The following is a 16,848-nucleotide window of genomic DNA, read 5'->3' on the forward strand; positions in this document are numbered from 1 at the left end:
CCCCTGGACAGGACGCTAGTCTATCTCCTGTTTCTGTAGTGAGGCAGCTTGATGTACAAGTACGTCCCCTGGACAGGACACTAGTCTATCTCCTGTTTCTGTAGTGAGGCAGCTTGATGTACAAGTACGTCCCCTGGACAGCACACTAGTCTATCTCCTGTTTCTGTAGTGAGACAGCTTGATGTACAGTACACCCCCTGGACAGGACACTAGTCTATCTCCTGTTTCTATAATGAGACAGCTTGATGTACCAGTACACCCCCTGGACAGGACACTAGTCTATCTCCTGTTTCTATAATGAGACAGCTTGATGTACAGTACACCCCCTGGACAGGACGCTAGTCTATCTCCTGTTTCTGTAGTGAGGCAGCTTGATGTCCAAGTACACCCCCTGGACAGGACGCTAGTCTATCTCCTGTTTCTGTAGTGCGGCAGCTTGATGTACAAGTACACCCCCTGGACAGGACACTAGTCTATCTCCTGTTTATGTAGTGTTAGGCAGCTTGATGTCCAAGTACGTCCCCTGGACAGGACGCTAGTCTATCACAGGGCCTTACCCCCAATTCATCTCTTTAATGCTGAGTGCCAAACAGGAACGCATTGGGTCCCATTTTTAGAGTCTTTGGTGTAGCGGTAAAGAGGCTATTCAACAACCGGAGTGTTCGAATCCCGGTCTGACAGTAAAAATCTGGCGGGAAGTGAGCTGGCAACCGGAGGGTTGCTGGTATCAAATCCTAGATGCCGTTGCCTGCCGTTGTGCCCTTGAGCAAGGCACTTAACCCCCCCCCCCCCCGCACCTCTCCAAAACCTGTACGTGTGTGTATGTGTGTCTTTCGGAGGGGTTGGGTTAAAAGCGGAAGTCACAATCGACCAATAACGTGAACTTAATCTTAATGACTCGGGCCGGGGATCGAACTCCACAACCTTCCAATCTCAGGACGGACACTAACGACAAGGCCACGGAGTTGGAATGTACATTCTAGTCTGTCTATTTCTATGCTGTATAAATCCACACTCACAGGGGTCTTGGAGGGGGGGCTGAGCTCCATCCAGTGCTGTGCCTCCTCAGGGCCCAGCTGTCTGAGGGAGAGGACACACTCTGCCACCGTCCTCTTCCTGGGGTGGTGGGTCTGCAGCCGGAGGACCAGACCACTGCAACGCAGCTGTTGCAGCCGCAACGCAAACACAAAGGTCTCCATGAAGACTGTGTCCTAGGAGGGAGGGAGGGAGGGAGGGAGGGAGGGAGGGAGGGAGGGAGGGAGGGAGGGAGGGAGGCAGGCAGGGAGGGAGGGAGGGAGGGAGGGAGGGAGGGAGGGAGGGAGGGAGGGAGGCAGGGAGGGAGGGAGGGAGGGAGGGAGGGAGGGAGGGAGGCAGGCAGGCAGGGAGGGAGGGAGGGAGGGAGGGAGGGAGGGAGGGAGGGAGGGAGGGAGGGAGGGATGGAGGGAGGGAGGGAGGGAGGGAGGGAGGGAGGGAGGCAGGCAGGCAGGCAGGCAGGCAGGCAGGCAGGCAGGCAGGCAGGCAGGCAGGCAGGCAGGGAGGGAGGGAGGGAGGGAGGGAGGGAGGGAGGGAGGGAGCAGAGAAAGAAGATAAGAGTTCTATTCAATCCACATCGCGGAAGTTAAACTTTACAGTGTGATTGAAATTTAAAGGCAAATGTTCCTGCTTTAGCGGAGACTGCATTCATGGTAAACGCTGCATATGTCGGCTCAATCTGAAATTACATTTACATTTATATTGTGGAATCTGTAAAGCTTGAACAGAGCCCTTATACGGTAGTCCACTCTGGCTCTGTCTGGTAGTCCGCTATCAGAGAATCACTTTGTTTCTTGACTTACTTACCCACTTCCTTGTAGCTCCTAGTGGAGCGAAGAGCCTCAACAGTGCAAATGAATGAACCCCGTTGTCCCTTAGATTCCCTGGGGTATGTCACTGTATTCACTGGCACAAACTAATTCCAGGCCAAATAAATCAGTCAGACTTTTCAGGCCTGCAACAGCTCAACAACAGAAAAACACTGTGCCAGAAGAGAGGCTAAACGTCGGTGAGAACTACAGCCAGCGACGTGGTCAAGGAATATTAGAGCTCTGAGGAGATCTCTCTCTATCTTCCTTGGCAGTGGTCAGGTCTGGGCCCCTACCCACAATGCCTCTTAGAGTAGGCGCGCTGATTTTTTTATTGATTTTTTTAACCCTTATGCTGCTGGCAGTGATCTAGGATCTGTCCATATAATCTTATTAATTTTGATCTAAAAGGCAAAACTGATCCCAGAACAGCACTCCTACTCTGAGACACTTTGTGGATACAGGCCCTGAGCAGGTAATGTAATGCCCAGGGGAATGATATCAGCTGCCAGAGAGAATTACCTTTCCTCTCTATCAAACAGAGCACCAATGTCTAGAATGGGAGTCAGAACTGCTACTTGGATTGGATGTGAAGCTATTAGATAACTGACCATCAGTGGTCCAGTGTTTTAGATAGGTGAGGTGATGCTGGAGTAGCCTGGTTCCAGATCTCTTTGTGCCTTCTTCTTTTCAACTCCCAAGGTCATTGCATGTTTAGGAGTTTGCTATAGGCCTACAACACAAGCAGGTATGGGACCACCAGGCTGATGCTAGTCTATCTAGATGTGATTGGAGTTGTACAGTACATAGAGTTACCTGGTGCCAGATCTGTTTGTGTTGTCTTTCCTACATCACTGATCATAGGAGTTGGTATGACAGCACAAACAGATCTGGTACCAGGCTAAGATGTGGTTGGGATGCGCTAAATAACTTACCGGAGAGCCTTCCTTCACGGAGCTCTTGAACTGTACTGGTTTGGTCATAGTGATGATGCCTTTAAAGCCAATCTTCTGCTGCTCACTGCTGTCCTGAGCGAGGGACACATCCTTACACTGAGAGAAGGAGAGGAAGAAGAATTGGAGGTGTGGCTACATAGTTGGAGGTGTGGCTACAGAGTTAGAGGTGTGGCTACAGGGTTAGAGGTGTGGCTACATAGTTGGGGGTGTGGCTACAGAGTTAGAGGTCTGGCTACAGAGTTAGAGGTGTGGCTACAGAGTTGGGGGGGGGGGTGGCTACATAGTTGGAGGTGTGGCTACAGAGTTGGGGGTGTGGCTACATAGTTGGAGGTGTGGCTACAGAGTTAGAGGTGTGGCTACAGAGTTGGGGGGTGGCTACATAGTTGGAGGTGTGGCTACAGAGTTGGGTGTGTGGCTACATAGTTGGAGGTGTGGCTACAGAGTTGGAGGTGTGGCTACAGAGTTGGAGGTGTGGCTACATATTTGCGGGGGTGGCTACATAGTTGGAGGTGTGGCTACAGAGTTGGAGGAGTGGCTACATAGTTGGAGGTGTGGCTACAGAGTTGGAGGTGTGGCTACAAAGTTAGAGGTGTGGCTACAGAGTTGGGGGGTGGCTACATAGTTGGAGGTGTGGCTACATAGTTGGGGGGTGGCTACATAGTTGGGGGGTGGCTACAAAGTTAGAGGTGTGGCTACAGAGTTGGGGGGGTGGCTACAGAGTTGGAGGTGTGGCTACAGAGTTGGAGGAGTGGCTACATAGTTGGGGGGGTGGCTACATAGTTGGAGGTGTGGCTACAGAGTTGGAGGAGTGGCTACATAGTTGGAGGTGTGGCTACAGAGTTGGAGGTGTGGCTACAAAGTTAGAGGTGTGGCTACAGAGTTGGGGGGGTGGCTACATAGTTGGGGGGTGGCTACATAGTTGGGGGGTGGCTACAGAGTTGGGGGGGTGGCTACAGAGTTGGGGGTGTGGCTACAGAGTTTGAGGTGTGGCTACATAGTAAGAGGGCTGGCTAGGTATCATAGTGTATTTATTATACAGGGACTTGTGTCTCATGTCATTTATTTGCTAGTGTATCTACGCTGTTTTAGTTCTGTTATATGATCAGATGACTGTGACCCTTTAAAGTTTTGTTTGGAACGGAAATTGTTGTTCATCATTACTAGTGAGTAACCTCTCAGAAGTTAGGGCGGCAGGTAGCTTAGTGGTTAAGAGCGTTGTGCCAGTAACCGAAAGGTCGCTGGTTCTAATCCCCGAGCCGACTAGGTGAAAAATCTGTCGATGTGCCCTTAAGCAAGGCACTTAACCCTAATTGCTGATGTAAGTCGCTCTGGATAAGAGCGTCTGCTAAATGACTAAAAATGTAAAAAAATTAACAGAGCAGTGACTTGTGAAGAGAGAGGAGATATTGAGATGGAGTTTCTGGGTCCTGGTTTCTGTTCCAACAGTCTGAGACAGAGGCCCCATTCAGCCAGGTACAATGGGCCCTTTAGCCCCCCAATCCCCCCCCCATCCTCACCCCTCCTCCCGGCCTGTAACCGTACCTGTACCAACGTGATCCACACCTGCTCCAGGGCCTCTTGGTAACTCAGCCGGACACACACCTTCCCCAGATCTCTCTGCCATCTCTCATCCCCTGACAACGTGATGGACTCTACAAGACAAGCACACAGAGACATACGTTAGCTCAATGGAAAACACAACGTTGTAACCCACACTCTAAGAAAAAAAAAGGTTCCAAAAGGTTTCCTCGGCTGTCCCCATATTAGAACCCTTTTTGGTTCCAGGTAGAACCCTCTGTGGAAAGGGTTCTACATTGAACCCAAAAAGCGTTCTTTAAAGGGTTCTCCTATGGGGACAGCCGAATAACCCTTTTTGGTTCTAGATAGCACTTTTTTTTCTAAGGGTAAGCTATATATTTTTATTTTATTTAACCAGGTAAGTTGACTGAGAACACATTCTCATTGACAGCAACGGCCTGGGGAATAGTTACAGGGGGGGAGGAGATGAATGAGCCAATTGGAAGCTGGAGATGATTTGGTGACCATGATTGTATGAGTGAACGGAAATCTTAACACTACAGCATACAATGACATTCTAGACGATTCTGTGCTTTCAACGTTGTGGCAACAGTTTGGGGAAGGCCCTTTCCTGTTTCCGCATGATAATTCCCCCGTGCACAAAGTAAGGTCCATACAGAGAGGTTTTTTTTAGATCGGTGTGGAAGAACTTGACTGGCCTGCACAGAGCCCTGACCTCAACCCCATCGAACACCTTTGGGATGAATTGGAACGCCGACTGCGAGCCAGGCCTAATCGCCCAACATCAGTGGATCACTAATGCTCTTGTGACAGAATGGAAGCAAGTCCCTGCAGCAATGTTCCAACATCTAGTGGAAAGCCTTCCCAGAAGAGTGGAGGCTGTTATAGCAGCAAAGGGGGGACCAACTCCATATTAATGCCCATGATTTTGGAATGAGATGTTCATGTAGTGTATATACAAGCAATTTGTTTGTACACAAGTCAACACTTTGTTACAGTGAGAAACAAGCTGCCTGCCTGTCTAGCTGGGGAAATGTCTAGAAACAAGCTGCCTGCCCGTCTAGCTGGGGAAATGTCTAGAAACAAGCTGCCTGCCCGTCTAGCTGGGGAAATGTCTAGAAACAAGCTGCCTGCCTCTCTAGCTGGGGAAATGTCTAGAAACAAGCTGCCTGCCTGTCTAGCTGGGGAAATGTCTAGAAACAAGCTGCCTGCCTGTCTAGCTGGGGAAATGTCTAGAAACAAGCTGCCCGCCTGTCTAGCTGGGGAAATGTCTAGAAACAAGCTGCCTGCCTGTCTAGCTGGGGAAATGTCTAGAAACAAGCTGCCTGCCTCTCTAGCTGGGGAAATGTCTAGAAACAAGCTGCCTGCCCGTCTAGCTGGGGAAATGTCTAGAAACAAGCTGCCTGCCCGTCTAGCTGGGGAAATGTCTAGAAACAAGCTGCCTGCCTCTCTAGCTGGGGAAATGTCTAGAAACAAGCTGCCTGCCTGTCTAGCTGGGGAAATGTCTAGAAACAAGCTGCCTGCCCGTCTAGCTGGGGAAATGTCTAGAAACAAGCTGCCTGCCTGTCTAGCTGGGGAAATGTCTAGAAACAAGCTGCCTGCCTCTCTAGCTGGGGAAATGTCTAGAAACAAGCTGCCTGCCCGTCTAGCTGGGGAAATGTCTGTCTTTATGTTGAGAGTCCACAGTGTTATCTAAGCATTGGAATGCTGCCGACCCTGGAGCGACCGACTAGACCGACCTATGTGAAAACATTTGGAAGTAATTACTGTGTCTTCCATTTCACGATTTCTCAATACTGAGCAGGCAGAGCAGAATGATCTCAAGCGCAACATCTCTAAATGCAATCGCGTGTTAAAAACAGTTTTGGTGTATGATTTAAAAGAGCTACTATTTTTATTTCTCAACTGGTCATTGAAGTGGCCTCCCATTCACCATTCAAATGCAGGCAACAGGCTATCAGCGCCTCACCCATCACTTTACAATGTGAGCTGGAGACAGTACTCATTTTGAAAACATACTTAATTGTTTAAAACCTGAATGTTTTATTTCATATTATGAGGCATGTCTTACCTTGCTTCAAAGTAGCCTTTAGGCAAAATCCAACCATGGAAACTTGGAGACAATTATTTTATAAAGACTTCATAGGTGGCGCGTGAGTTTCAAGTTTGGGGAAGCTTACAATTTATCCTACCGTTTCTACATGGCAGTTATGATTTTCATATGCACATTTGCGTAGAACAGTTTAATTTCAATAATAACATTTTTTACATTTTTTTGTATTTTTAGTCATTTAGCAGACGCTCTTATTCAGAGCGACTTACAGTAAGTGAGTGCATACATTACATGTTTTTTTGTTTTGTGTTTTTTGTTATTTTTTATAGTATATATATATATTTTTTATATATATATTTTTTTTCTTTATACTGGAAATGAACCCACAACCCTGGCGTTGCAAACGCCATGCTCTACCAACTGAGCTACATTTCTGCCGGCCATTCCCTCCCCTACCCTGGACGACGCTGGGCCAATTGTGCGCCGCCCCATGGGTCTCCCGGCTAAAGAAATGAGCGCATGGAACTCACAGCCTATAGGCCAATGCAGCAGTAGGCCTATAACTTCCATTGCTCTTTCACACCGAGGATTGGTGATTATCGTAGGGGAGATTGCTGGAAAGATTTTTCAAATAGCTTACTATGAGGAACTATATATTTTTTAATAGTATCATTCGCAAAAAAACACTTTACTACATTTCCAAGCAGCAGGCCAGGTAGGGTACTATGTGGTAACTGCCCCCCCTCCCCTGTAATTCACATTAAGACCATAAGATGTCACCAAATTATTTCCCCAACACTTTCCCTGGCTTCCACTGCTATTGCTCAACAAAACATTTCCTCTGTGTCATCACAACTTTTGGAGATATTACAACAAAACGATTTTGTGGTAAGTTGATCAAATTTTTTGAAATTTTGAAAAAGTTGTAGGTATATTCTAATGACGTAGATCTATAATTGTTTTTTTTTTAAATATACAAGTAGGAAAGCCTTAAGATAAATAATCCACATGTTTAGAGAGAAAAATGTAGATCATTTTTAGTAAAGTAGTAATATGTTGGATGAGTGTGTTGGGGCCCCTGGGGGGTAGATACCACTTTATGGTTATGAATGTGTTTCTACCCGTCGTTTAGACAATGACTGGCCCAGTTAGCACTCGTTTATGCTAACTTGCTATCTAGCAACTTCACTAGCAGTAAATGCTAGCCAGCTAGCTAGTTAGCATAAGCTGCTAGGATTGCTAGCTAGCAACCTTACTACCAGATCGTCTGAGGTCAAATGCATTAAAAAGCTAGTGTAACATAACTGCAGTTCTAAATGTTTCAACTAGTGACTGATAGCTTTACAGTTAATGTTACTTTATAGCCTTTTAGCTATTTCACACAGCATTTTATGTCATATAGCTAGATAGCTAGCTACGTTTTTAAGAGAGAGCTTTTCAGTTGGCATCTCCCCCCCCCCCCCCCCTGTTTTCAGTCACAGGTGGGGGCTGGGTTAGGTGTGAGCAGTGAAGGAGGTGGACTCATGAGTTGTGCTCCAGTTTGACTGGAGATAGCTTTATTTATGACCTATGTACAAATTAGAATTGTGCAATAGCATAGCAGAGCATAAGAGAATTCACACATCAATGTTACACTGAGTTAATTAGTTAAGTTATTGTTATTAAATGTTATATTCCAATGTTATTTACTGTTATTAGTTATATCCCATTCCAATTATAATTTTTTGTATGAATTAAAAACAACTATTGAAAACCTTTTGCTCCTGAATGTCATTTTAAAGACTGCTGGGATTTAAAATCTTGCATTATTCAAATATTATTTAGTGCAATTGTATGGAAAATGAACAACAAAGAAAGAACAAAGAAAATTAATGTGCAGATGAGTTAAAAAGAGGGACTTTACATCAAATCTCCTCATAGTGCAGATATTAATGGTAACATGTGAAACACCATTTCCCCCCCATATTTTATTTAAATAATTAAAATAAGACAACTCGACTTAGCTTTGAAGTATTACTTATTCGTGGTCCTCTGTAGCTCAGCTGGTAGAGCACGGCGCTTGTAACGCTAAGGTAGTGGGTTCGATCCCCGGGACCACCCATACACAAAAATGTATGCACGCACGACTAAGTCGCTTTGGATAAAAGCGTCTGCTAAATGGCATATTATTATTATTATTATTATTATTAAAGAAATTCTAAATAAAACGGATTAAATGGATTTTAACACACTTGTGTGAAACCCTATGCCATAATCTTCTACCGGGGTAACTGGCACCCCCGGTTACCCCGGTACTTTAAAAAAAACGCCCCTTTTCTAAAAACAACATTTCATGAAATAACAAAAAAAGGGTAAACTGTAGCCATTTATTTCCCTTTATAGTTTATTCGCCTAAGCATGACCATCCACATACTATTTTTGTTCTCCAAATGTTGCTTTTTTGTCAGCAATTAGACATTGTTCATAGGGGGGGGCTAGTTACCCCCTAGTACCCTACTTCTATGCATGCTCAGGACCACATGCTCCCTCAACATTATCAGGACAGAAAAATCTGAGATGTGCTCATTGCTCACATTGAGCAGTCCATACAGAAGTCTATGAAAAAATGGACAAATCTCATAACTGATGGTTATGAAATAAACCAAAACTTGTTTCTGACAAGTGTAGAAGGTTGTGACCTCTGCAAACAACGTTTCCGCTCCGAGAATGAGAACGGTAAATTACTGCAATTAATACATGCATTAACATAAATGAATGTAACCAAATGACGGGGATTAACGGTACATTTACTACTGGTGACATATTTAAATGGGGAATTTATAAATAAATAAAAAATCTAAGGGCAAACAATTCACACAATTTAACAATGAATGCGCAAGAATTGGCGGGAGACGGCTGAGCCATTCTGGAGAGAGACTGGCCCGTGTCTTCGCCACACACCCCTTGTTGTCTCAACATTTTGAATGTTCCTGAAGACACATTATCTTCACACATATTTAAGATGCTTTTCACTGACAGCAACAACTCAGTAATCAGATAGACCTATCACCACGCGCGCTGCCCAAATTCAAAAGAAGATTCTGGATTCCTATGTGGCTAAGTCTTGCTTTCTGGTTAAGTATTTTTAATGATTTAATTTATTTCTGTATAGACAGGAGTAATTATATAATTTCAGCAAATGTATTTTCATATCTATTGGACCCACCGCTATGACATTTCTCTCCTGTTTTACACTCTCAGAAAAAAAAAAGGTTCTATCTAGAACCTGAAATGGTCCTTTGGCTGTTCCCATAGGAGAACCCTTTGAAGAACCCTTTTTGGTTCCAGGTAGAACACTTTTGGGTTTCATGTAAAACCCTTTCCACAGAGGGTTCTAGATGGAACCCAAAATAGTTATACCGGGAACCAAAAAGGGTTCTACCTGGATCTAAAAGGGGTTCTTCTATGGGAACAGCCGAAGAAACCTTTTGGAGAAAAAAAATTCTACAAGCGTGTTGGTTTTCATATCAACTTTCTTTCGTTGTCCAGAAGCCAAAGGCACAATCCTAGTCATATTAGCAACCCATCCTAGTCATATTAGCAACACATCCTAGTCATATTAGCATCCCATCCTAGTCATATTAGCATCCCATCCTAGTCATATTAGCATCCCATCCTAGTCATATTAGCATCCCATCCTAGTCATATTAGCATCCCATCCTAGTCATATTAGCATCCCATCCTAGTCATATTAGCATCCCATCCTAGTCATATTAGCATCCCATCCTAGTCATATTAGCAACCCATCCTAGTCATATTAGCAACCCATCCTAGTCATATTAGCATCCCATCCTAGTCATATTAGCAACCCATCCTAGTCATATTAGCAACCCCATCCTAGTCATATTAGCATCCCATCCTAGTCATATTAGCATCCCATCCTAGTCATATTAGCAACCCATCCTAGTCATATTAGCATCCCATCCTAGTCATATTAGCATCCCATCCCAGTCATATTAGCAACCCATCCTAGTCATATTAGCATCCCATCCTAGTCATATTAGCATCCCATCCTAGTCATATTAGCAACCCATCCTAGTCATATTAGCATCCCATCCTAGTCATATTAGCATCCCATCCTAGTCATATTAGCATCCCATCCCAGTCATATTAGCATCCCATCCTAGTTGTTGCATCTTTAGATTCCCCCTCTTACATTTCTAACAGAGATTGTCATCTGTCTAATATGGAACCGCTAACACGTGCGCTGTTTAGAATGGGGTTTTCCCTGGTGCGCTGTTTAGAATGGTGTTTGCCAAGGTGCGCTGTTTAGAATGGGGTTTTCCCTGGTGCGCTGTTTAAATGGTGTTTTCCAAGGTGCTCTGTTTAGAATGGTGTTTGCCAAGGTGCGCTGTTTAAATGGTGTTTTCCAAGGTGCTCTGTTTAGAATGGTGTTTGCCAAGGTGCGCTGTTTAAATGGTGTTTTCCAAGGTGCTCTGTTTAGAATGGTGTTTGCCAAGGTGCGCTGTTTAGAATGGTGTTTGCCAAGGTGCGCTGTTTACAATGGTGTTTGCCAAGGTGCGCTGTTTAGAATGGTGTTTGCCAAGGTGCGCTGTTTACAATGGTGTTTGCCAAGGTGCGCTGTTTAGAATGGTGTTTGCCAAGGTGCGCTGTTTAGAATGGTGTTATCCCGCAAATTGCATTTTGGCAAATGTTTGAAAATGAAGTTGTATTGGCTGCTTCATTACATGAGTTGCATGTTCTGTTAAGATGCATTGCCATAATCTAAATGTGATTTCTGTCATTCTGAGCACCGTGTGTGGACGCCCTAATGAGTTATGCACCCAATGCATATGGGTCCGGTAAATTTCTCAAATGGTGGCTAAATTAAAATCTCCCCGGTCACGTTGTCCGGCGCCACATTTTCCTAACGGAAACCCTGGTGTGCGTGTGTGTGTGTGTGTGTGTGTAATGGTTACCAAGGCTACGGCTGCTCTCCAGTAACTCCGTCTTCGAGGATGACGCACTGCTGCTCTGGACACTGGACACACGGTCGTAACGCTGCATCAGGACAAACAAACACAATGTGTTAGACAATAGACACGCTGTCGCAACAAACACAGCGACAACATTGTGTGCGTGACATCAAGGCAAAGTCAACAGGACATGAACAGGATGCTCAAACAGCCTCTGTATTATTATGTACCGGTATGCATGATTACACTACACTAAACTACACAGCAACAGCTGTAGAGGTAGTTTCCCCCAATAAGGCATTATAAAAACAATACGACACACTAAGAACAGCCAAAGACTCTAATCACAAAGTTCTGGCCAGGATAAACCAGGTACAATATACGCCCCAAATGGCAGCCTATTTCCTTTATAGTGCACTTCTTTTGACCATGGCCCATAGGTCACTATAAAGGCAATAGAATGCAATTTGGGACTTAAGTCCAGGAGTAACATCAGTTCAGACTGAAACACATGCAGCTCTGAAGTTTATAACGTTATTTATCACGAGGTTCTGTACGAGAGATTGTCATGTTTATTGTGGTTTTGGGCGAGACATGAGACGGAGTATTCATAACGACTTCACTATCGATATATATATATACCTGGTAACAAATGGGTTGTTAATGACAAGCGGATACGATACAATACAACACGATATCCCTTATATCACTAATACAGCTAAGAGAACCCCACCCACCCAGACAGCCCTAACCAAACCCTTTGTAATACACTACATATAACTGTAATTGATTACCACGTCATTCAACACAATTAACAGAGATTTGCTCCGTCTTTTACAGACAGGGAGTTGAGTAACGGTCAATGAAAACATTGACAGTACAAGAGACGCACAATGACTTAAGAGGACAGAAATATGTATGGCAGCTCATTGGTGGATTTAGGCTTGGTTTACAGGGGCGGTGCTGAGTTAAATAATACAGGTGTTTGGTTATTACATAAACATAAACCTCACCTGTATGTGGCTGTGAGGGCTGGAGTTGGACAGATCAAACATGGATTTGCTCAGACTCTGTCTTCCAGTCTTCATATCCCCACCTGAAAGCCAAGCAAACCAAGAGGATTTATCCCAACGTGAAAGTCAAGCAAACAGTTACTAAGACACAGGAACATCTAGATTATGCAATGTCAACCTTTCTTAGAGTGATAATTTTCTATTTAATTTTTCTGATATTCTAGTTACACACCTGATTCAGAGGTCCTGGTCTCTCCTCGCGCGCTAAAATAATGTAAAGGGTACATATTCGCAAACTGTCGAACATTTGGAAAAATCCAAAACGGAAGATGCAAAACAGTACCTAGGGTTCCATCCAATTGGCGACAGATCTTCAAGCGAATATTCAAAAATCTGCATAAAGAATATATGCGAATTTTCCCACCAGTGGTGTTTCCACCAAACCGCCTTGTTGCAGATAAAAAAAATAATTGCGTGATATAGTGAACATTTTACTTTTTTGCTTAAGTTTTTATGTACCGATGTTTTCTTTTTTCAACTCTACGGATAGTTTTGTCACAAAAACTGTTGCGTTAAATAGAAATTGTGCCTACTCTGGTCTTGCGCTCTAGACAACAACTCGGAGATAAAGGTAGTCTAAATGATGAGATTATTATGGTCAGAGCAATAATATTTTTCTTTGTCAAACGGCAGTCAAGGCAAGCATCGATCATCATGTCACCAGAATCAGACCCTCAACATTTATTGGAAATGAGCATCAAGCTCATACCGTGCACATTATTACAGTACAGGGTTAGTGTTAGATTTTTTTAAAACACCCCCCTCCCCAACGTAACAAATATTTGACATGACCCTCCCCTTGTACTGTAAAAAACAAAGTGCACACCCTCCCATCTCATAAAAATAACTCAAAAACAATGATTACCACCACAAATAACAACAACTGTAGTAACCCTGTGTTTATAAACGTGGATATAGACTTGACCACTTCAGCATGGTTTTGTGGCACAGTCGATGCCACGCAGAGCTAACGGGACAGAAGTTGAGGGTTCACGGACCACCGCGGACGACCTCACCTTCCCTGCCTGTCTCATTACACTACGATCAGAGCCGGCTGCAGACAACGATCAACCAGGGCGAAATCAGATGTAACATTTTGATGCTATATTTATAATTATTTATAACGATTTTCCACCGACAGGTTTCTGTGGCATTGCACCACACACAACCAATAAACGACCATTAACCGATTACCAACTTCGAGCGCTTCATCATGGTTTGTGGGTGATTTCTATGTGGAGAAATAACAAGGGCACTGACAGCTGTCAGTGTAGCTAGCTAGCATGCTAACCTTATCTAGCTAACTAATGTTAGCTGTTGTTGCTACACCTTATTCAAAAGCTTTGCCAGCTAGGCTATGGCTGTTTCTGGAGCTGCATTTGTCATAAGCATGCAGGGAAACCATTGTCTTTGACATCTATTGTTATATCCAAAGTTTTGGCATCTTCCATAAATTGTGACCATGAATTTGCCATAGAAACAGAAAGAATAAGATGAAGCTCTGGTAATATTCATCTTGGGGAGGTGTTCCAAACTCAAATCAAATCAAATTGTATTTGTCACATGCGCTGAATACAACAGGTGTAGACCTTACCATGAAATGCTTACTTACAAGCCCTTAACCAACAACGCAGTTCAAGAAAGAGTGAAGAAAATATTGACTAAATAAACGAAAGTAAAAAATAAATAAAAGTAACATAATAAAATAACAACAACAAGGCTATATACAGGAGGTACCGGTACCAAGTCAATGTGCTGGGGTACAGGTTAGTCAAGGTAATTTGTACATATAGGTAGGGGTAAAGTGACTATGCATAGATAATAAACAGCGAGTAGCAGCAGTGTAAAAACAAAGGGGGGGGGGGTCAATGTAAATAGTCAGGGTGGCCATTTGATTAATTGTTCATCCACTAAACATTCATCCACCTCTGGCCTGCTAGCCCCCCTACTTCTACGGAAGCACAGTTCCCGCTCAGCCCAGTCAAAGCTATTCGCTGCTCTGGCACCCCAATGGTGGAACAAGCTCCCTCACGACGCCAGCACAGCGGAGTCACTCACCACCTTCCGGAGACACTTGAAACCCTACCTCTTTAAGGAATACCTGGAATAGTATAAAAGTAATCCTTCTAAACCCCCCCTCCCCCAGTGGTGGTTGTCCCACTGGCTATCCTAAGTTGAATGCACCAATTTGTAAGTCGCTCTGGATAAGAGAAGAGCGTCTGCTAAATGACTTAAATGTAATGTAAATGAAACATAAGTTTGTACCCCCTATTTGAATTTGCTCCATGGCTCACGTAACCAAGTGTAGGGCAAAGCGAAAAGCTGCAGACAGAGACGGAAGAAGGTAAGAGGAAGTGAGACGCCAAGCTGTTTTTTTTTTCTGGTTCAATGAAAGTCAATTAACTAAGGAGACCAGACCCAGCTGCTATTGCATTGGTGTCTATGGGAGACCCGCCCCTTTAAAAATTAAACAACACATATTTAGGCTATATTGAAGCGTTAGGTTAGGTTCTAGGTCGAGGAATAGCCACTCGGATCAGAAAAGAGGCAGAACGCACGTTAAGCTTTCCTGAATAACTGGGCCTGCTGGAAGCATAGGCCCATGTGGCTACGCTATATAGGAGGACTTGGGATAATGATGATCTGCAACAGACAGCGCATCAGTATCAGAAGTAAAAAATACAGCCAGACTTACCTGCTACTGTGCCTTTCTAGACCATATAAACTGTCCAGAGTAGGACCCACAACTGATCCACATGGAATTTTCACTGCAGTTTACAGCCTAGAGTAGAATTGTACTCAATTGTACTCACTTGAAAACAATAATGCAATGATTCATTGCATTGTGGTGCTGTAGGCTAGAGAAGGATAGTTTTACTGTCCCTAAGGCCATACAAATGTCATTAACTGTATAGGGGATTTATTCTTTGGAAAAGTGAGTCGAGCCAGCGAAAAAAAAAAGCTGTACCCCTTGTAATAATACTAAACAACTTTTGTACAACACCTAGCGACCTCACCAAGAGATGTTAGCCTTTTGGTATTGTAGCGAACGGTGGGGCAGGGAATACAACTCTGGTCTCTGGCGAGAAAGACAGACACCTTACGCATCGTGCCAATAGGGTTAACCCACTTGCTGGGAATTGTAACGTGGCTCATATAGCAAGGTTTGCTACACTGCCCCCTACGTACTTGAAGGCACGTCCCTGTGCTTCGACTACTCAGCCCCCTAGCACGTCCGAGCCGTGTGTTCCGATGGCCGCCATCCCACTTCTGACACCAATGTAGCAAACGGCAGGACAAGGAAGGGAAATCGGGTCACTGGCGTGAAAGGCAAACACCCTATGCATTTACAGTAAATTACATCTGTATGGCCTAAACTAGATCAATAGGGAAGCTTTTTGTGTCTCATGTCTTGACTGTTCTTTCATGCTAAATGATGCACCTGGCCTCTCCACTGCACCTGTGGTATGATTGCTAGTTAACCTATTGCAGATCTGGACCTGTGGTATGATTGCTAGTTAACCTATTGCAGATCTGGACCTGTGGTATGATTGCTACTTAACTTATTGCAGATCTGGACCTGTGGTATGATTGCTAGTTAACCTATTGCAGATCTGGACCTGTGGTATGATTGCTACTTAACTTATTGCAGATCTGGACCTGTGGTATGATTGCTACTTAACCTATTGCAGATCTGGACCTGTGGTATGATTGATAGTTAACCTATTGCAGATCTGGACCTGTGGTATGATTGCTAGTTAACCTATTGCAGATCTGGACCTGTGGTATGATTGCTACTTAACCTATTGCAGATCTGGACCTGTGGTATGATTGCTAGTTAACCTATTGCAGATCTGGACAAACGATCCATCTACCACTAATCTCACTATGGATAGAGGGTATGATAGAGTGGACTGGATACTATGATAGAGGGTATGATAGAGTGGACTGGATACTAGGATAGAGGGTATGATAGAGTGGACTGGATACTAGGATAGAGGGTATGATAGAGTGGACTGGATACTAGGATAGAGGGTATGATAGAGTGGACTGGATACTAGGATAGAGGGTATGATAGAGTGGACTGGATACTAGGATAGAGGGTATGATAGAGTGGACTGGATACTAGGATAGAGGGTATGATAGAGTGGACTGGATACTAGGATAGAGGGTATGATAGAGTGGACTGGATACTAGGATAGAGGGTATGATAGAGTGGACTGGATACTAGGATAGAGGGTATGATAGAGTGGACTGGATACTAGGATAGAGGGTATGATAGAGTGGACTGGATACTAGGATAGAGGGTATGATAGAGTGGACTGGATACTAGGATAGAGGGTATGATAGAGTGGACTGGATACTAGGATAGAGGGTATGATAGAGTGGACTGGATACTAGGATAGAGGGTATGATAGAGTGGACTGGATA

At 44.2% G+C, this 16,848-nt stretch overlaps 1 protein-coding gene across 1 annotated transcript in view; it reads right to left on the reverse strand.

The window, feature by feature from the left end:
• Positions 1-16,848, reverse strand: part of LOC311145294 (tandem C2 domains nuclear protein-like) — a gene marked incomplete at both ends in the record, with an annotated part of 34,429 nt that overhangs the window by 16,170 nt on the left and 1,411 nt on the right. The window contains 5 exons of the mRNA XM_084181528.1: positions 1,020-1,211; positions 2,777-2,893; positions 4,340-4,449; positions 11,348-11,429; positions 12,358-12,446. Of these exons, the coding sequence (XP_084037654.1) occupies positions 1,020-1,211; positions 2,777-2,893; positions 4,340-4,449; positions 11,348-11,429; positions 12,358-12,446 (590 nt within the window). The remainder of the gene's footprint in view (positions 1-1,019; positions 1,212-2,776; positions 2,894-4,339; positions 4,450-11,347; positions 11,430-12,357; positions 12,447-16,848) is intronic.

Source organism: Coregonus lavaretus (genome assembly GCF_964263955.1).
Source record: "Coregonus lavaretus genome assembly, chromosome: 18".
In the NCBI taxonomy this organism is placed as follows: domain Eukaryota; kingdom Metazoa; phylum Chordata; class Actinopteri; order Salmoniformes; family Salmonidae; genus Coregonus; species Coregonus lavaretus.